The sequence below is a fragment of the Panthera pardus genome, unplaced genomic scaffold (genome assembly GCF_024362965.1).
Source record: "Panthera pardus isolate Hobbes unplaced genomic scaffold, ASM2436296v1 HiC_scaffold_13, whole genome shotgun sequence".
In the NCBI taxonomy this organism is placed as follows: Eukaryota; Metazoa; Chordata; class Mammalia; order Carnivora; family Felidae; genus Panthera; species Panthera pardus.
Window position 1 is genome coordinate 35061679 of NW_026526688.1, and position 20029 is coordinate 35081707.

Consider the following 20029-nt stretch of genomic DNA (forward strand, 5'->3'; position numbering starts at 1 on the left):
TATGCTGCCTTCCAGAAATACATAAAAAGGAATCCTTTACATGTAATACAGGTTAAGAGTTCCCTGTAATACAGGCTATGGTATGGAGATAGCCTCAGCCTCACTGACTCCTGGGTGAACATTTGATAAGGTCTGTGGCCGAGTTTCATGACCATTATAATTCCCAAGCAAATTTTACTTTGATTCAGCCCACGGGCTGCTTTAAGACTGTTCTCGTTGCTTCTCATTGGATTTGGATTTACCCCTTTAATCTTGCGTATCGTTGGGAGAGAGTTTAACATTCAACTTGTTCTGCTAATTGACACAGGCAAGGAGCAACAATGAATCATGTTGAAATTATCTGAAGGGTTTGGGTGAGCGACCATCTGGTTTGCCTGAGACTGTGGGTTTCCTGGGACCAGGGGTCTTATCTATTTTAGATCCCTTTTTGCATTTCCTTTTATAGGCTTTAACGCTGTCTCACTGCTAAGTCCCTTCTCTCCTAGAATATAAGCTGCCTGGGGGAAGGAGGCAACGTCTGTCCTTCCAGGTCCTGCTCCCCAGTGCCCAGCATGGCGCCCCACATGGCCAAGGTGCTCATTGGGTGCATGCCAATTCAGTGGGGCTGAGCTCTAGATGCAGGGACCATGCACATTCCGTTCCACTACTAGACTTCAAGAAGCCAGCACCGTGGCCGGCCCGGTGCCCGACACCCAGTCACAGAAGGAATGAGGTGTGGTGGCCGTGGTGCCCTGGTCACCTGCCCCCTCTCACCCTTTGCAGAATGTTTGCCGCCCGGAAGAAGCAACGCTACTGGCCATTCTCCATGGACTGCACAGGCACGGAGGCCCACATCTCCAGCTGCAAGCTGGGTCCTCAGGTGTTGCTAGACCCCGTGAAGAATGTCACCTGTGAGAATGGGCTGCCAGCTGTGGTGAGTTGTGTGCCTGGCCAGGTCTTCAACCCCGACGGGCCCTCGAGATTCCGGAAAGCCTACAAGCCAGAGGTGAGGATGCATGCAGCGAGGGGTCTGGCCACTTGACACATGGATGGGGTGGAGGGTGGCTTTTGAGGGAGCAAGCAGAGGCCCTCAGGAAGGAATGAGGAGAGCCAGGCCTGAGTCAGACCACTCCCCTACAGGGCAGGAATGTAGTGGGACACCTGTCAGGACTGGCCACACCAACAGATGCCACCTCTAGAGGGTGACAAGCAGCTGGGCCCGAGCCCCCAGTCATCAGCACCCACATCTGGCCTTTCACCATTGCTATTCCACTCTGAGATCACAGTTCCCTCTGTGGAGGCCACACACCAAGGAGGAGAGAGCACCTCATTACCCACGGTCACAGGCTCTGTGTGCTGTCTGCTGGCCCCACACAAAAGGCGGGGGGCGGGGGTCCTGCTCCGTTCCCAGAGGAGAACAGTGTTCTGGAGTTGTTGGAAAGTCAGTATGATTCTAGAAAGCACATGGAATCAGCCACAAATGTTTCCAAACGTATTTTGGTTTGTTCTGCAAGAGAAAGGACAAAAATTTTTAAAAACCTTCACCAAGACAGAAAATGAAAACCTGTCATCCCCATGTCTGTGTCACCTGTACCCGTCGGTCATGTTCTATGTTTGTAAGTCAGCAGCACCTCTGTGTGCACGTGCACGTGAGCATGCTCCGGACATGTTGATGCACGTCTGCTCACATAAATAGCACCCCCGTTTCCACTGTGTGATTTCTTAGGACAAGTGAACCGGGTTTGACGCAGCCTCTGAAAAAGAGAAAGTGCATTATTCTCTCTTCCCTGAAAATCATTAAGAGGAGATTCGTTTTTCTTTTTCCTACTCTTCCCTTTTTCCTATAGCCAAGGGTCTCTGTGACGTGCATGTTCTGGAAACTGCTCACATGGGGCTGGTGGATGGGAATAGCACAGGGAGGAGAAGAGGGAAGGGTAGGAATGGTGGCTGATCGTTTATCAGGGAATGGTTCCCTGAGCCAGACAAAACCTCGACACTCACCTGGGCAGAGGTGAGTTCCAAGTCAGCTCTGACCACGTCAGGGGGAAGAGGAGGGAGAGAGGCCATGATGGGGGCAGATGGTGTGGGCACCAGGTGGTGGTGCAGGAGGGACGGCCTCATGCTGTGTCTCCTTCCCTCTCCCTGTCTCTCCCGCCTTTCCCCTCTGCCCTCTGTAGTCTCTCCTCCCCATCAACATCTAAAGACCTGCTTGGAAAGGGGGTGATAGCGCTCATCCTAAGGAAAAGGGAACCCCGGGCAGGAGTGAAATAAACCACGTTGGGTGCCCCCTCCCAGGCTGGGGGTGGTGTGTTTGGACAAAAGAAAAAGCCTTCAAAGAAAGGACTGAAATGAACGCTGTGAGCCCAGCCAAGGGCATGGGAACTATTTGGAGTACCTTCCTGACTCTTCCAGCAGGCGGCCGTCCCTGCCCCCTTGGTCCCCACAGGGGCCTCCAAAGGGGACAGACCTACTGCAGGGTGCATACGTGCAGCCAGGTGACAGAGGTGCACCTGGACGGTGCCGGCCCCCCTGCAGCCCCCCCACACCCTCCCTTGCCCCCCCTCCAGCCCACCGCCACGTGATTTGATCGCCACATCCTTCCTACAGCCTCAGCCTGGCCCACGGCGCTTTCCTTATGTGTCATCCAGAATACCAGACCCTACTGTTTTGGAATTCCTCTCGCTGTGTGGTTTAAAGCAAAGGAATTAAATTCATACCAAATGAATTAAAAAAAAAAAAAAAAGAGAGAGCAAATGAGCCTTACATCACATTTTCCCTTGATTGCTTGCTTTCCTCCAGGGCCAGCTGACTGTGTGGCCACTGCCAGCCTGGCACGGGGTTATTTGGCCCTCTGCCTCCATTAAGCTTGGTCTTGGATGGTCTGCTCCCTAATAAATGATCAGCCACCTTTCCTACCCCTCCCTCTCCTCTTCGCATGTTCTATTCCCACCCACCAGCCAGCCCCTCTGAGCCATCTCCAGAACGTGGAAATCACAGCTTCCTGTGCCGGACAGCTTGGGCACGGGGTGGGGGAGGGGAGAGGCCACGGCTCGACCGCAAAGCAAACGGGCTGCAGCCAGCAGTTGTTTTGAGTTTGTTTTCTAAAGCTAGAACAAAGGTTCCTGAAGCCAGTGGGTGTTTTGCACGCACCCCTGTCCCTCTTTTCTTCTCCCCCTAGTGGCAGGGTCAGAGCCGTCCTGTAAATCCGAGTGCTGTCACTGCACGCTGTCCTGCCGTGGCAGCCACGAGGCGCAGTCAGTGGGGGAGAGCAGTGTGGCCGAGTGGGAACCTCGGCTGGAGGATGGTGACACGGGTTCCCTTCTGATGCCTCGGCCCTCAAGGTGGCCGGTGTACGTGAATGCTGACAAACAGCACCTCCAGCCAGGCCGGGCCCTTGGTGGGTGGGTAAAAGTTGTGGTCTGAGGACCACGTAGGCTGGAGGGGAGCAGTGACTCTGGTCTGATCCACCATACATAGAACGGCTGCAGGGGCACCCCACCCCCTCTGTGTTGAATCAAATCAGCATCGGCGAGAACTCAGAGCCTCGAAGCCTCTGAGCCCCCACGCCAGCACTCACACGCTCAGGCGTGCACACACACACACACACACACACACAGGCATGCACGCACTTGCACACACATCCACACACGGGCACAGAAGTTGATGCAGACCAGCGTGTGTAGGCAGATGGAGTCAGGTGCTCCAGCTCCCATCTTGTAAAATGTGATCCAGTGGGATCAAAACGCTGGTGCGGGGTGGGTCTTACTCTTGTGCAATGAAATAAACCCTGTAAGGTGATTGGGCTTCCAGGCTGTCCCTGAGCACTTGGGGGCATTTAAACCATAGCCACTCATCGTCTCTGAGTACCTGGTGGGGCCGCATCTTCTGAAGAGTTGGGCTGATTTGGAATTGGAGTAGAATCGCGGGGGCAGGGAAGCAGGAGCAGTGGCCGGGCACTAACGTAGCCCCTGGACACGTGGCAGCCTTAGCCAGCACAATGTCTGTCCTCTAAGTCATGGCCTTCTTGGTTAGACCCATGCTATAGTTCCCTGTCTCCCCGCTCCTGCTTCTCATCTACCTGCAGAGCGGGATTGTTGGAGTGTAACCTGTTCAGTGCCCTGAAGTCCCCCACAGGGCTAGACCGTAGCACTCTATCAGAAGCAGGGTGGAATTATGATCCATCTGGAATCTGCCAAGTCTGGGGCAGGAGCTCCTCTCCGTAGCTCTAAAGCTTGAGGTTCTGGAGGGAGGGGGTGCAGGGAGGTACTGGTGGTAAGGCCCCTGAGCCAAGCATGGGTTGGGGTGACTAACTGATGAGGGTCCCAGTGGGCTCCTCGACAGTCCAGGACAAAAGCTCCAGGGGAGGACCGCAAAGCAAGTTTGCAGCACAGCCAACGTGCAGAGGGGCCATGTGCACACCTCCCGCCCCGTGCACACGCACGCGCACAAATCTAGCCCCGTTTCAGCTCCTCCCCGAGGCACCTGTGTTTGGGGTGGGGCGGCTGGAGAGGGAGGGGAGCGGGCAGTGATGGCCTGCCGAGTGGGCATCAGCTTTTGCACTCAGCAGGACCGTGTGTCCCTTCAGCAACCCCTGGTGCGGTTGAGAGGTGGTGCCAACATCGGAGAGGGCCGAGTGGAGGTGCTCAAGAACGGAGAATGGGGAACCGTCTGTGACGACAAGTGGGACCTGGTGTCTGCCAGCGTGGTCTGCAGAGAGCTGGGCTTTGGGAGTGCCAAAGAGGCCATCGCTGGCTCCCAGCTGGGGCAAGGTAAGGAATGGGGCAGGGGGCGAGGGGGCGTTCTGTGGCCTCTCTTCACAGAGAGCATGGCGCGGGGAGCCCAACCCAGGTGCGCTGGCCTTGGGTCTTTCGGGGTCTTCTTGCTGTGCCCCCTCCCACTCGCCGCTGCCGCTCTGTTAGAGAATCCCTGGCCGCTCCCCCAGCAGTCAGAGCTGGAAGGGTCTTAGGGAACACTGAGTCCCCCACTGTATGAATTTGGAAGCTGAGGCCCAGAGAAGGGAGTGAATAACCAAGATGAGACAACAAATTAGCAGCCAGCGAATACTCTAACAGGGGTCTCCCGGCTCCCAACCCGGTGCTCCCCACTGTCCCACCGAGAATGCTGGAATTCTCAAGGCCTTCCTCCAGGACAGGACCTCGGAATTCCTCAGGCTGTGGACCACCCCAGACACAAAAGAGTCCCAAAAGTCATCTTTCTTTCCCACTCTGGTGCGGCCCCACAAACATTCTCTCCCCGCCACCAGAGACTGGGAACAGGATGCCCGTCTCTGGATGACACGCGACGCTAATGAGAAGGAGCCTGGTTTTCATTAAGTGTCCTGAACAGATCTTTCATTTAAGCAGAGACCAAAAGTGTAAGAAGCTTTCGAGCTTGTCGTTCCGTTGAGAGCACCGAGGCAAACATCGCATGAGAACGTGACAGATAGCTTCCTTTTCCGGCAAGGAGGGTGGGGCGTCCCGTCCTGTGGGGAGAGGATGTTTCCATACTGCCGGACATAAGGCCATCACCCCACAGAAAGGAATGTGGTGAGGTCAGCGGTCACATTGGAGGAAGTAATAGCCCAATGGACTGGAGAGAGAGTCCCGGAATCATAGATGGCACTGCTGAAGGGGACCTCAGTGCATCTGGTCCAACAGACGAGGCCTCAGGTGCTGGAGCACAAGCTTGCAGTCATCTCCATAGTTAGTGGTGGAGAAAATCTAAAACCCAAGTCTTTAGCTCGCTCATATTTGGGCTTCTCCCTGTGTGCCCACCTTGGCCCAGTCCTGCTCACGTTCAGAACGCCTCTCTACCCCCATTCTGCAATCCCCTGCAGTTTCCTGGGCATGCCCTGAAGGTTAGGGGTCTAGGCTGGACTCTAACCTTGCATCGTGCCATCTGGAAGCCTCAGTTATACCACACGACAGTCCTCCTCCTCCCCTGGTCATGATGAGCTCTTTGGAGTTCCTTTGGATCTCGAATATTCCCACAGTCCGTTTTATTGATTGGCTGATGTGTCGGTGTGTGTTTCCCCAAGGCCTACTGTACAAAGACCACTCACCCTGAGGAATAAATAAGCACTGGATGACATAAGCATTCCATTTATCATGGGCGTGGGCTGTTGACCTAGTTATTTCCCTGCCCAGAGCAGCCAATGGTTTCCAAGGACCTGCAGAACTCTGGAGAGAGAGACAGTTGGCATTTTCAGTGCTGTCCTGGAAAGAACCACTGGATGATTTATTATCTCCTGCCACTCTGGGCAGATCAACTCTGCTAGGCAGAAGGGGGAAAGTCCACATTCAGTGTCAAGTCACAGAGCAGACAGGCTCGGTTCCGTTCTGGCTCTGGCTGGTGGGCCAAGTGACCACACCCAGAGTGAGGGTGTGAAAGGCAAGGATGGGGAGGCAGGCGACCTCAGTCCTCGTCCTGGGCCTGCTACCTACTTTCTCTGTGACCTTGAGTAAACTCCAGGTCCTCAGATTCTTCACTGGATTCACATTCGAGGGTTTATCTGGCTCCTGCCTCCTGTGGGTTCCCTGAGACCTGCTCTTCTCACCGGGACGGGTCAGAGTCAGGCACTGTGCTATGTGTTCTGCGACCCCCTGCACATATCTGGGCTCCAGCTGTTTCCACAACCACCTCCCTCCATGACCGAGTGCTGCAAGAGGGGAGGGCCTGTGTTCTTCGTGCTAAGTCTTGCCAGCTTATAGTGCCCTGGGATATTCATTTTATGAAGAATGAATGAATCAATGAGTGAATGAATGAATGAATGAATGAGTTCCAGTTGCATAAGTAGGGTCAGCTGAATGAACACCTGGTGAAGCAGTTTTAACACTCTAGACCTTAGCTGTCCAATACAAATACAACGTGAGCCACATAAGTAATTTTGAATTTTCTAGTAGCCTTGTAAAAACAAATAAAAAGAAACAGGTGAAATTAATTTCAATAATATATTTTCCTTAATCGAATCTATCCCCCAAATTATTATTTCAACATGTAATCAGAATGAATGCTGTTAATGAGATAGTGTACGTTTCGTGTGCCAAGTCTTTGAAATCTAGGGTGTGTTTTATACGTGGAGCACATTCCAGTCTGGACCGGCCACATTCCAAGCGCTCAGTGTGGCCAGTGGCAGCCCTAGAGCAGTGGCTTTAAAACCCTTTTGCCTGAAATCCCCGAGCAGAAATGCCATGCATATAAAGCCGAAACAGAAGTTTCCAGAAATGATGCTTACCTCTCTAACATGCAAAACACTACGCTACGTCCTGTTGTATTCTACCGTGCTCTTAGAAGTGTGATTGTCACCGGCAAAGTTGATTCTGGGTCTAGAGTCCGTGACATCGCTCCAACACGTTGGGCTTCTCCCTAGTACCCTGCTTCTGTCCCCGGCCTGTGGTCACCTGGGACAGCGTTTATATGTGGGGAAAGAGCAGGGCTAAGGTGGACGTGGAGAAGCCATCGTGAGGAGGAACAATTCAGGGGTCAGTCCAGAACCAGGAGTAGGTGAGTGCTGGGAGTCAGGACACAAGTGAAGCCCAGGTCCACAAAATGAGCCAAGAGCCCACAGGCAGCACTGGGCATGCTCAGCTGTACACTGGGCGAGGGTGTATCTAAGTTCGGCTGGAAGGACACAACCAGTTGTTGGTCGGAGTCTAAAGCATGGTAGGCTCTTGCATAAACCTCTCCTCTCCTGGCCAGTCCAGTAGGTCAGTGATTCATAAGCATTCGTTGTTTGGGCTGGGCCCTGGAATGGAGAATTCGTTAATTCCACAAACATTTATGGTAATGGCTTCTGCTCCCCAGGAGCTCCCATCAAGTGGGGGAAATTAGAAATAACCTCAATCAAAGGTAAACCTGTACTAATAGAGAGGTGATGAGATGTAAGGGAAATACTGAGAACATTTACCATTTCCTGAGCCCCTGGCCCACCCCGCCAGATAGATTTTATTATTGCCTTTTATGATGAGGGAGGTGAGACTCAGAAAGCTCCCGTCACTTCCCGAGGAGGAGACGCAGCCCGACTGCTGGCCCATCACCTCACCAGCGAGAGGTGTAAAAGAAAATGCCGCGGGCAGGGGCAAGGTCGTGTCCAGCTGAGCCCGGGAGGAGGAAGGATCTGAAGTGTTCCTTGGAGGCAGGCCTCTACCTAGGTCAGCTCTTTAAGAGGAGCAGGGCTTCCAGGAGGCAGAGGGAGCATCCCCACGTGAAGAACCAGGTGCTTCTAACCTCTCCGCTCTTTCCCCAGCAGCCCTCCTCTCCCGTCCAGCACATGGGGTTCTCTCTCCTCACGTGCCTCGGAAACAGAGCGAGATCCTGCGGTGGGGTCAGGCTGCCTGGTGTGAGTGCTGGCTCCTCCATCAGGTCCCCGGTTTCCTCATTTTACCGAGTTGCCATGATGATTGAGTGCATTCATGTATGCAACGTGTGTAGGACAGAACCCTAGTAAGCGCTCAGTGAACATGTGGTATCTTCATTGCCATTGTCGCCATCCTCCTCCTGACGGTCCTCAGGCAAGCCGGGCATCTGATACTCAGTCCGAGGTGGCTGCGTCTTTCTGTGTCCATCTCACTCCCTGAGCTGTGGCCCCTGCCTGCTTCAGGGGCCCTGTTTGGCACCTGTGGTGCGTCCCAGCCTCTCCACTCCGAGTCCTTGGATGCTTCCAGCCATAGTCAGCAATATGTTTTTATCAACTATATAACATTCCAAGGAATTGAAAGCTTTATTGTTTATGAATTTCCAAGGAAAGGGAAACTTGGCTCTCACTTACTAATACGGGTTGTCCCGGAAGTTCATCTTGGCCTAGATACCGAGTGTCTCCAGAAACCTCCTCAACGGAAATGGGACACAGGCACGGCCTGTGGTCGGGGGCCCACCAGCCTAGCGGGGAGGCCGACAGGGAACAGAGAGCCACCTGAGTGCTCGATGGGAGGGGGGCCCAGCTTAGACAGGGATCAGAGAGGCTTCTCTAAGGAAGTGGCCAAAGCTGAGCCCTGAAGGATGAGCAAGCTGGTGAGGAGGGAGGAGGATGGGCCAGGCAGAGGGTCCAGGCAGGGGAAGAGGTCAGCTCAATCAAGCAGCCAAAGGAGATGGCGGTGTGGCAGAGGTGGGAGGAGCAGGTGGAGCCAGACTGCGTAGGATGAACAGGGCGCTCGGGGACTGTGGATTTCACCCTTCGATGCAGTGAGAAGCCATTCTGGGGACTTACGATGGGGAGTGACACGATTCAGTATGCATTAACAACCCTCTTGGGTTGTCTTGTGGCGAATATTTGGCAACGAGCAAGCAGGAGGGAGCCTGGAGGCTGTTGCCTTTGTCCAAATGGACGATGACAGAGCGGGACGAGTGTTGCGCCGGCAGAAATGAAAAGCACCCGGAGTTAGGGAAGTGAGTAGAGTGTGGTGATGGATTCCTTGGCAACCACAGAGGAGGAGGCGGTACCAGAGGTGACCTCTGGGTTCTGGTGAGAACACCAGGCCGGATGGATACCACTTTGAGATGGAGAGGGCTGGTGGAGAAACAGACAGGAGTAGGTCCTTCTACTGGACACGGAAGCAGAGGGGACAAAACAGACAGCTCTTCCAAGAAGTTCACCCTGATGCAGATGAAACTGACAGGCCAGAGGGTGGGCTCAGGGGAGGGTGGTTGTAAGATGGGAAGTTTGAGTGAGCGCTGAGGGACAGGACCCCAGCTAGAGAAGGATGGTGAATGGGGGTAGGAGAGAGATGTGATCACAGGTGGGCAGGGACCACTGTGGGGGTCCATGCAGCCCAGAACTCCTAGAAAGAACTAGACTTAGGGGAGCGCCTCGGTGGCTCAGTTGGTTAAGCATCTGACTCAATCTCAGCTCAGGTCATGATCTCACGGTTCATGAGTTCAAGCCCCGAGTCAGGCTCTGTGCTGATAGCATGGAGCCTGCTTAGGATTCTCTCTCGCTCGCTCTCTGCCCCTCCTCTGCTTGCTCTCTCTCTCTCTCTCAAAATAAATAAAAATATTAAAAAAAAAAAGAACTGACTTTGATCCATGTTGATGGGCTAGGGCTAGACAGAGGGGAGGTAGCCCTGTGAGCTGAGTTCAGCCAGACTGGTCAGTTTGGGAATTCTCTCTCTTCTCTCTCCCCAACAGTAGGGGCCTCCCCTTGGTTATCTGGGTGCCTGTGAGAGAAGCTTCTCTGCATGTTCACCATAGGTCATTTACTGGATGGCCCCTCTCTGCCTTGGGGACACTGACATGGCCAGTGTCCAGGGAACACTGGCAGTAGATGGGCTGGGGAGAGGAGAGAGGACAGGGTCTCCCTACAGGCTCCCTGTGGGCCACTGTGTCCCTCCTCAATGAAGGGTAACGGCTCTTAGCAGGTGGCCTCTCCACACGGCTTCTTTGCTCTCCTGGGTCAATACTACCATCTTCCCTTCACTCCTGCTGGCGTCAGGACCTTATCTGTGTCCCACTATGAGGGGCTTCAGAGGCTTCTGAGTATTGGACAGTCTGCTGTGATTTTGTGATTTCCCCACACTCTGTCCATCTCTTTGTTTTCAAAACCCCCTTTTCCAACTCTGTTCAAATCACCCAGTTTGAGGGTGCCATCACTTTCCTGCGGGGACTCTGAATCTATAGGGATAGTCACCCCTGTGAGGTTCATAAATGCACAAGGTATTGAAGTTGAAGAGGAAACTTAGATGTCTTCTCTTCCAGTTCCTTTATTTAAGGAAGAAAACCTATTCAGAGAGGCTGAGTGGGTTGGCCAAGGTCACACAGGAAGTTAGTAAGCACATTTGATTTGCTTTTATGGGAGAAGTGAATCCTAAGACAAGAAGCAGGTCTCTCCAGGGAGAGGAGGCCTGGATCCTTGAGCTGATTATGGGATGTAGTTGGAAGTTTTGAGGATGGAGAAACACGTTCTTACTGGCTAAGACTTTCTTGCCCATTCCAGAAACTTTCCTCCGGAAGCTGTCAACAGCACATGTTTATTTCCTCCCCCAGGGATAGGACCCATCCACCTCAATGAGATCGAGTGCACGGGGAATGAGAAGTCCATTATAGATTGCAAATTCAACGCTGAGTCTCAGGGCTGCAACCACGAGGAAGATGCTGGTGTGAGATGTAACATCCCTGCCATGGGCTTCCAGAAAAAGGTGAGGGGATTATGTTCTGTTTTGGTGACCAAGCCCCAGAGAGTATGAGCCAGGTAGCCTCATTCTGAAGGTTTCTAACATGCAGTGTTAGAGTGCTCTGATGATGAACTCAGAAAGGGCTTAGGCTCCACTGCTGTCACCATTAAGGACATTGTCACCTAGCATTCGTTAAATGGGCCAAGTGAGAAAACGTATGTATAAACACCGCTGTCCTTAGTGGCCCATGTCGAGCATCCAGTGTGTACCTCTCCCTGTGCTGGGACTAGATGTGTGGTGTGATCTCAGTGCAGTCCCTTCTGTAAGGTCTGAAGCACCTGGGACACCCTTGGCATGGTCCCTAGCCAAGTACCCAGAAGAACTACATCGACAGCAGGCCTACAAATTACACAAATGTAAGCACAATATAGACAGTATTTGGAGACAGAAGACTGTATTTTGGTAACCAGAGGGAAATAAAGGGGAAACTTAGCATTATACCAGAGACGCACCCGTCCTTTCCTGAGATGGAGTCGCTAAAAACCTACGTCGTGTGGCTAGCGTGGGTGATCTTTCCACAGGGGTAGCCAACAAGATGAATTCCTCTCGGGCTATCCAATCCTACAGAAAGGCCCAGTACATCCTGTTTACTGCTCTTCACTACACCATGAACTTGTCTGGGTCCTGTGCATTATCTGCTATAGGGCCGGCGTGTTGGAAGGGTTTCTTTAGTGCTTATTTTATTTTTGTATTTTTTTATTTTTTCAGAGAGAGAGAGAGAGCATGCAAGCCTGAGCAGGGGGTGGTGGGGGGGGGGGGGAGCAGAGGGAGAGAGAGAGAGAAAGAAACTTTTTTATTTTTTATTTATTTTTTATCTTTGAGGGTTGCTTCGGTTGGAGCTTGATAGGGGGCTCAATCCCATGACCCTGGGATCATAACCTGAGCCAAAATCAGGAGTCAGATGCTCAACCAGAGCTACCCAGGTGCTCCTTAAGCACTTATTTTTGAAAACGAGCAAATGCGGGGGTGCCTGGGTGGCTCAGTGGGTTATGCCTCCGATTTTTGATCTTGGCTCAGGTCATGATCTCATGGTTCATGGGTTCAGGCCCTGCACTAGGCTCTGTGCTGCTAGCACCTACTTAGGATTCTTTCTCTCTCTCTCTCTCCCTCTCTTTCTGCCCCTCCCCTGCTCATGCTCTCTCTCTCTCAAAATAAATAAGTAAACATTACAAAAAATAAAAATAAGTAAAAGTGAGCAAATGCAGACATAGTAGGGTGCAGGATGGTTCCCCAGTTGGGTTCTTGCTTTGACAGTGATTCTTGACCTTGGCACCAGCATGCCAAAGACACTACTAAACTGGTCAGCCGCGGCATGTGTTGTGCAATTCACTGCCCAATGGGGCCAAAACCGTGAACCCAACAGTGCTCAGCGAAGCCATGCATTTGCCTGTGGGCGAGCAGGAGCATGGGCCACAAGCCCACAGCCACGGGGAAGGCTCACCACTGCTAATTGTCTGGCGGCATTCCAAGATAGCCATAACAGGGCTATGAGAGGTAACATGCCACATGTCACAGTATGCTGTGGCACCATTCACTTTGGGCTGATTGGAGTTGGGTGGGGTGGGGTTCCCAACACAAATGGAAGACCTGGGCCAGAGAAAGTGATGTTTTCCAGATGCATTTTATGGTTGGTATGGCTGAGCCAGGCCGTGTGCTCGCTGATGCCAAAGGAGGCACCACATTCCCGGCACCAACGGCCTTAGTCTTGCACAGGCCCTCCAGGCTCCACCAGCTGCTCCCTGAGCTCAGGCATGCAGCGTGGGGGAGTTTTACACCTGGTGGCGATCCCCCAGAAAGGAGATGGGGACGGTCACCGTGAAAGAAAGTCGTATGGGCTGTGCCGGTTGTCTCGGCGCAGCAGCGGGCCAGCCTTCCACGTGGCGTGGCGTGGGGCTCCCAAGGCCGCCAGCACCAACGCCGGGCAGAGCAATCAGGATTCCCATGTTTTATCGCTGCGTTAGTTCTCTGGGGCTGCCATGACAAAATACCACAGACTGGGTGGCTTAGACAGTAAAAATTTATGTTCTCCCAGTCCTAGGGGCTAGAAATCCAAGATCAAAGTGCTGGCAGACTTGGTTGCTCCCGAGGCCTCTCTCCTTGCCTTGCAGATGGCCGCCTTCTCTTTGTGTCCTCGTGTGGCCTCTGCGTCTGCATCCCCGGTGCCTCTTCCTCTTCTTATAAGGACACCAGTCATATTGGACGAGGGCCCACCCTGATGACCTCATTTATTCTTCATTACCTCTTGAAACACACTTTCTCCAGATGCAGCCATATTAGGGGTTAGGGCTTTAGCACGTGAGTTTTACGGGGGGACACAGTTCACAACACTCACTCCCTGGCTGATCCCTTATTTAATTTCTTTGAGGCTTGAGTTTTCTCCTCTGAAAATAAGGGGGTGAGAGAGAGGATTTCCCTAGCTTCCCTTCCAACCCAGTGCATGAGGAAATTGACTTGTCTATTGAATGGCTAATAAAAAGCCACAAACTTGGAGCCCGGTAGCTTTGGTCATCCAACCACAGCGAAGCCTCATTTCCCTCCCTGCCGGGAGGGAGGAGCCAAGCTGAGGAGGTTGTGGGAGTGGCAGTGAGGTCACCAGGCGACCACCCTTGCTGACCTGCAATTCACCTCTGACCACCCTGGGGGAGGGGAGTGCAGGAAGGGGGGTTTGGCTGGCCTAGCCTGGTGGCAGGACCAAACCCGTGTATGGAATGTGAGTTGGAAAGTGCCCGCGCTGCCTTTCATGCTAACATCTGGGCCGGTTACCTCACCTCCTACCCCCTCACCTCCCCAAATGAGGTGTGGGACTGGTTCACCACAACCTTATCAAAACATGATAGGGGCGCCTGGGTGGCTCAGTTGGTTAAGCATCCGACTTTAGCTCAGGTCACGATCTCGCGGTCCGTGAGTTCGAGCCCTGCGTCGGGCTCTGGGCTGATGGCTCAGAGCCTGGAGCCTGCTTCCGATTCTGTGCCTCCCTCTCTCTCTGCCCCTCCCCCTTTCATGCTCTGTCTCTCTCTGTCTCAAAAATAAATAAACACTAAAAAAAATTTAAAAAAACAAAAACAAAACATGATGCAGCCCTGCCCTACTCCACTGGCTGGAAGTGTTTTGTTTTCCCTATTCGTGCTCAGGGAGATGCGGCTCCCTTCTCTCAAACCCCGTACTGCTGCCATCAAGAGCCAAGGGAATAGGAAAAGGGAAATGCCTGGGTTACTTTCAGAAACTCTGAGGAGGATTGACCTTCCCTGGTATCCTCACTGGGTGACGAGGTGGAAGGATGAGGGCCAGAGGCCCCTGGCTGACCCGAGGCCTCTTGGGGTTCCACCGGTCCTGGTGATGTCAGAGCACCTCTAGCTAGCAGGCCAGGCCGTTTCCAGAATGCTGGTGCCTAGGAGTGGGGCCCTGGGAATGGAGAGCAATGCCCTGGGCCATGTTAGAGCTTCATGGCTCGCCTCTTGCTCCCTCTGGTCTTCTCTGGAAAATGAGAAAAGGCCCCCAATGCATCTTGAAGTGCTTAGATTCCCTCCTGAGTAGTGGCAACCTGGTCCCTGTCACCGAGGCTGCTCCAGGCCTCATCAGCCCTGGGGAATCACAGCAGCAGCTTGGAGAAGGGCTTCAAGGAGAGGCCCCCGCTCACCACTGGTGACCACATGAGTCAACCTGCAGCCACGGTCCTCAGCCAGAGCCTCCGAGACTTCCCTTGGCTTTCGAATGCAGGACAGGGATGCTGGCACACGGCCAGCCACCTTTGGGAGGGCTTCACAGGCAGAGATGGACCAGGGAGAGCATCCTCTAGAACTAAAGGGAGTCCTGGACAAAGGCCCTTTGCACTGGGGAGCCCCACTGCTCTCCAGGAGCAGGACAAGTGTGAACAGGGGTCCTTCCAGCTCCTCTGCCCTCACCCTTCACTGCTCTCCAGATGACAAAATGAAGTCCGTCTTCAGGAGGCAGTGGCCTGTGAAGGGGGCAGCCGGAGGCGCCACGTGTCCCCACTGCAGTCAGTAAGGCAGGGCACAGTCCACACGGAATCCAAAACCAGTGGTAAACCCGATTGGAAGTCATTCTGCTCTTTAACTTCACTGCCCGCCGACATCCTGAGCCTCAGTGCTAAGCTGGTCCAGTGGAAGGGTGCACCCCGTGCGGGCCTCCACCTCGCCGGACTTGGTGGCGGGAGCTGGGCACCACACGGGGGGAGGGGAGGGATCTGGACGTCCCAGAGAGAAGGGAAGCTTACCTCCGGTTCCCGAAATCAGAGCCCACGTTGTGGGAGGGCTCGTTCCGAGGCCTAAATGCAGGGCCTGCAGTGCAGGCTCTATTGCCGTCCGCGGGCTCTGTCTGTCATCACACACAGTGTCCAAAGGCCCACGGCCAGGCCAGGGGGCTGGAGACTCGGGACCAGGGGAGGAGGGAGACGGGATGTGCGTGAGGGGCTGGCAGATTGCTCCTTGTCAAGGCAGCAGTCGCTGAGAGGCAACCCGAGATGGGTTTCACAAGACCCCAAATTAGGTTTCTTTGTGAGTGTTTAAGCCTCAGGGGTCAGTGTGACCTCAGCGGACAGTCAATACCTCAGAACCCTAAAGCCCAGTCCCCAGGGCCCAGATCTCCCAGCCAGTGTGCTCCCTCCGCCACCTGACTGCAAAGGCCCAACGCGGTCCTCAGTTCTGGGTCAATGGTCCCCGCTTTGAAACGAAAGCAGCCCTGCCTGGAGAAGGAGGCCTAGTGCCTATGGTTTGGAGGTAGTCTGGTATGGAAGTTAAGAGGCGCTTCCCTCATCTGAGACTCTGTTTTCTCATCTGTAGAATGGGGATGACCTAACAGGGTAGTCGTGAGAGCAGAATGAACTCATGTCCACAAGAGATTTGCACGGGTCCACGGACACCATACGTGCTCCGAAGTCTGTCTGTAAGCTTCCCCACGCCGAGCGCAGTGCCTGTCACAGCACAAATGCTCAATGAGCATCAGCTGGATGAATGGATCTGGTGAAATCTGCACAACTGATTTCATCCCTGGGGAGGGGCTGGCATTACCTAAGGCAGAGTTCAGTAAGCACGTAAAGGAAGTATATGGTGAAATAGAGGCCTTTGTTAGGTCTCAGGTAAGCAGAGGGGCTGGCCTGGGGTTACCTAGAGGCGTCCCTGTTGGCTTTTAACACACACCTGCCCAAGGCGCTGGCCCTTCCTTAGGATGTTGGAACTGAGTCGCCTGCCTCCTGCCATTCTGGAATTTTCTCAGTGGCTCTGCTCATCTTATTTGTTTGTGTTTTTACATAGCCCTGGAGATACGTTAGTCATGGGTAAAGTACAATCCGTATCTCAGACAGTGTCCAGTGCCCACCTTCACCCTGGTCCTCAGCCCAGAGATACTCGGCAAGACAAACATTGGCCTCCCGAAGACCAGCCCCCTTCTCGTGTGCTCCGAACCCTTTGGTTTCTTCTGAAGAGAGTTCTGATTTCTGATGGGACTCCCACCCTAATAAAGATCATCGCTTTGATGATGGCTCATATTTCTTGAGCACCTACTTTGTGCCAGGCCCTGTCTAAGCACTTTACACAAACTATCACATTTTTTGTATTCATTTATTTTGAGAGAGAGAGAGTGTGTGAGCAAGCATGCGTGAGCAGGGGAGGAGCAGAGAGAGAGAGAGAGAGAGAGAATCCCAAGCAGGCTCTACGCAATCAGTACAGAGCCCAACGTGGGGCTCGAACCCATGAACCATGAGATCATGACCTGAGCCAAAATCAGGATCAGACACTTAACCGACTGAACCACCCAGGCGCCCCTGAATTATCTCATTCTTTCATTCAACGAGCCTAGGACAGAGACTTAGCATCATGGCTGCCCTTGACTTGTCTGTTTGCCAGCTGACCTCATTGACTTTTGCAACCCCTAAGCCCATAATAAGAACTTAAGAACATACTTCATGCCCTAGAAGTTATGCTTGCTAAGAACTGGTGAGCCAACAGCCCAATGCACTGAGGGTTCCTGGAGGTGTCATGCCTTGTCCCAAAGGAATGAATTGCTAGATGTATAGAGGGAAGGAAAGTAAGGTGTTTGGATTAAGGGTTGCATTTTCAGGACGCTTCCCCAACCTCCAGATCTCTCTGCCTGCCCTCATGTAAATTGGTCCATGCTTTCCGTCCATAAGACTGGTCACTTATTCATTTATTCCAGAAGTAGTGTTGGAGAACCTAACACTTGTGAGGTGCTCGCTTCGTTACTGCTCACACAGCAAACCACACAAGTACAGCTCTGCCCTTCGGAGCTTATGTTCTGGCAGAGGAGACAGGCATTAAACAAATTGTAAGTTAGCTTAGTTCTAACTGTCATAAATGCCAAGAAGGAAACGTGTGGGGAGCAATGGAATGTGTCTGTGGGCCCTGACCCTGCAGGCGAGAGAGGAGTGTCGTTGGGTATGGAATCCGAAAGATGGACAAGGATCAGCAAGGCAGAAGGGCACCTGTGTGCAGTGGGCTTCAGTGTGAGAGGTGTGACTTACTATGGGACTCGGTCAGGAGAGTTAGGTAGCCACAGAAGCTGAGAGAAGGCCCACATGCCTGGCAGTCAGAGAACAGGATGAGAGAGTGAGCAGTGGAGCATGGGAAGCCGCTGACGTGTTCTGAGCAGGGAAGTGACACGATTGGGTGGTCTTCAAAGACGACTCTGGCTTCTGACTAGACAATAGGGCGATGAAGTCCAGAGCGGGGCAGGGAGGGGGGGCGGAGGTCTGGCAGGGGCAGGAGGTGATGGTGCCAGGGACAAGGGGGTCTGCACAGAGCTGGAGGGAAGCAATGGATTGGAAGGAGACTTTGGAGATAAAATCCACGGAGGAAGATTTTGATGGGATGTGGGGGAAGAAAGAGAGGCTGGGGTCGAGGATGGCTCCGAGATTTCTGGCGTGTATAACAGAGCAGATTCGGAATCAGGAAACTACAGCTTGCAGGCCAAACCTATCCCTCTGCCTGCTTTTGTAATTACGGTTTTACTGGAACACAGCCATACCCAGCCATTTACACATCTGCCGTGGCTGCTCTTGAGCTACGCGGCAGAGCTGAGCGGTTACGACACAGAGCATACAGCCCACAAAGCCTAAGATGCCACCTGGCCCTTTATAGAAAGGTTGCTGCCCCTGCAGTAGATGGTAGTGCCTTTTACTGAAATAGGGAGCAAGGGAGAGCTAAAGCACAGGCTTAGGTGGGGTCAGAAAAGATGCCAGGGTCAGATTTGGGCCTTTGCAAGGTGCCAGGCGGAACTGTCAAATAGGCAGTTGGCTACGGTGTCTCGGAAGGGGGGTCTGGTGGAGAGGAGAGTGGGGGTGGAGGCCGATGAGATCGGGAGCTGGAACCAGGTGAGCAGAGGGTGTGATGATGCCAAGGAGCCAGGAAGGAGTCTTGCAGAATTCTAATATTTTAAGGCCTCTTGCACCCTCGCTAGTGTCTGATTCTAAGGGCAGCCCCTACAGGTAGTCTCACGGAGGGCAGCAGGGAGTAGAAACAGGTGCTGCTGTGGTGCTCAGTGGGGGTGAGTGCCTCTCCTCTGGCCACACAGGCTTCTAAGGTTCCAGGATGCCTGTGAGCGGGGACCTAATACGTAAGACCATGCTGGGCACGATAAGGGCGCACAGTAGGCTCTCAGTGATGCTGTCGAATCCAACTGTGTCCCAGGCAGGACCCCCTGGCTTGGGGAAATTGAGACTGGTGGCAATATGGTGGGCAGCTCCCCTCTGTCTCCACCTGCTGACCATGCCTTTCTCTCTGTCCGCAGCTGCGCCTGAACGGGGGCCGGAACCCCTACGAGGGCCGGGTGGAGGTACTGGTGGAGAGGAACGGGTCCCTCGTATGGGGGACGGTGTGTGGTGAGAACTGGGGCATTGTGGAGGCCATGGTGGTCTGCCGGCAGCTGGGACTGGGCTTTGCCAGCAACGCCTTCCAGGTGAGAAGCCCCAGCCTCGGACCCTTCCATCCAATCCGGCCCTGCCCCTCTCCGTCAGCCCCTATTTTTCAGGAACCTTCCCCAGCTACCCAGAAAGTAGAGAGCAAAGTGCCCTGGACTATGCGGGGGAAGGGGAGGTGGGTAGGAACCTCATCCTGGCCTCAGCTCTGCCCTCACTGCCCTGAGTCCTTGGGCGAGTCATGCTCCCTTCTGGACTGTTTCCCCACTACAGAGTGAGGGGCTGGACTCCGGTTCCCAGGGTCCACTCAGCTCTGAGTGCTGGGAGTCACCCTGGGCTGTGGACTGATTCTGGGGTGTCCTGATGTGCCTATGCAGCAGGAAACAACTCGGTCCTACGGGGCAGTGGCAACCACCCAGCCCAAGGCCCCAGATGCCTTAGCTCACTCCCTTGGAGGCCCCTCTGGCCAGACCATGTTTCCCAAGTGGTGTCATGCGTTCTCCCCGTGATTGGCAGGTAAACCTCCAAGCCTTGTCCTGCATCTGTGCCCTCTTCCCTCCGGTCCCTTCCTTAAAGAGAGAGAGTCAGATGAAGGTAGCTAAGCCCCTGCCCCTATTGGACGGCAGAAGAGGAAAGGCAGGAAGCTCTTTGGCTTCAAAAATCATTGACTTCTGTTCCCTATAGTGTGAGGGAACGTTGTCAGAAGGAGGCCGGGAGGAGGAGGAGCCAGAGGTAGGAGGCTCAAGGTCTATTCCCGACTGTACCCCGACCAGCCTGCTGTATAATGGTCTAGGACAAAGCAACCACTCTTCTGTGCCTCAGTTTGTCTCCCTGTGACATGGAATGACTAGGCTCAGGTCCTCAGTATCCTGGCTCCAAACACTTTCTCACAGAAGAGGAAAATGGCTAGAGCCCCCGGCTTGCTTGGCCAACCCTGATTCCAGCTCCTGTGCCCAGGTGGCCCTGTCCCCCAGAACGGGATCACCTAGGGAGGGAC

The 20029-nt window shown here is 53.7% G+C and overlaps 1 protein-coding gene across 1 annotated transcript in view; it reads left to right on the plus strand.

Annotated features, from left to right (window-relative positions):
* LOXL2 (lysyl oxidase like 2) overlaps positions 1–20029 on the plus strand; it is a 93320-nt gene that overhangs the window by 56394 nt on the left and 16897 nt on the right. Inside the window, exons 5-8 of the mRNA XM_019466940.2 lie at positions 763–985; positions 4565–4748; positions 10957–11108; positions 18906–19073. Of these exons, the coding sequence (XP_019322485.1) occupies positions 763–985; positions 4565–4748; positions 10957–11108; positions 18906–19073 (727 nt within the window). The remainder of the gene's footprint in view (positions 1–762; positions 986–4564; positions 4749–10956; positions 11109–18905; positions 19074–20029) is intronic.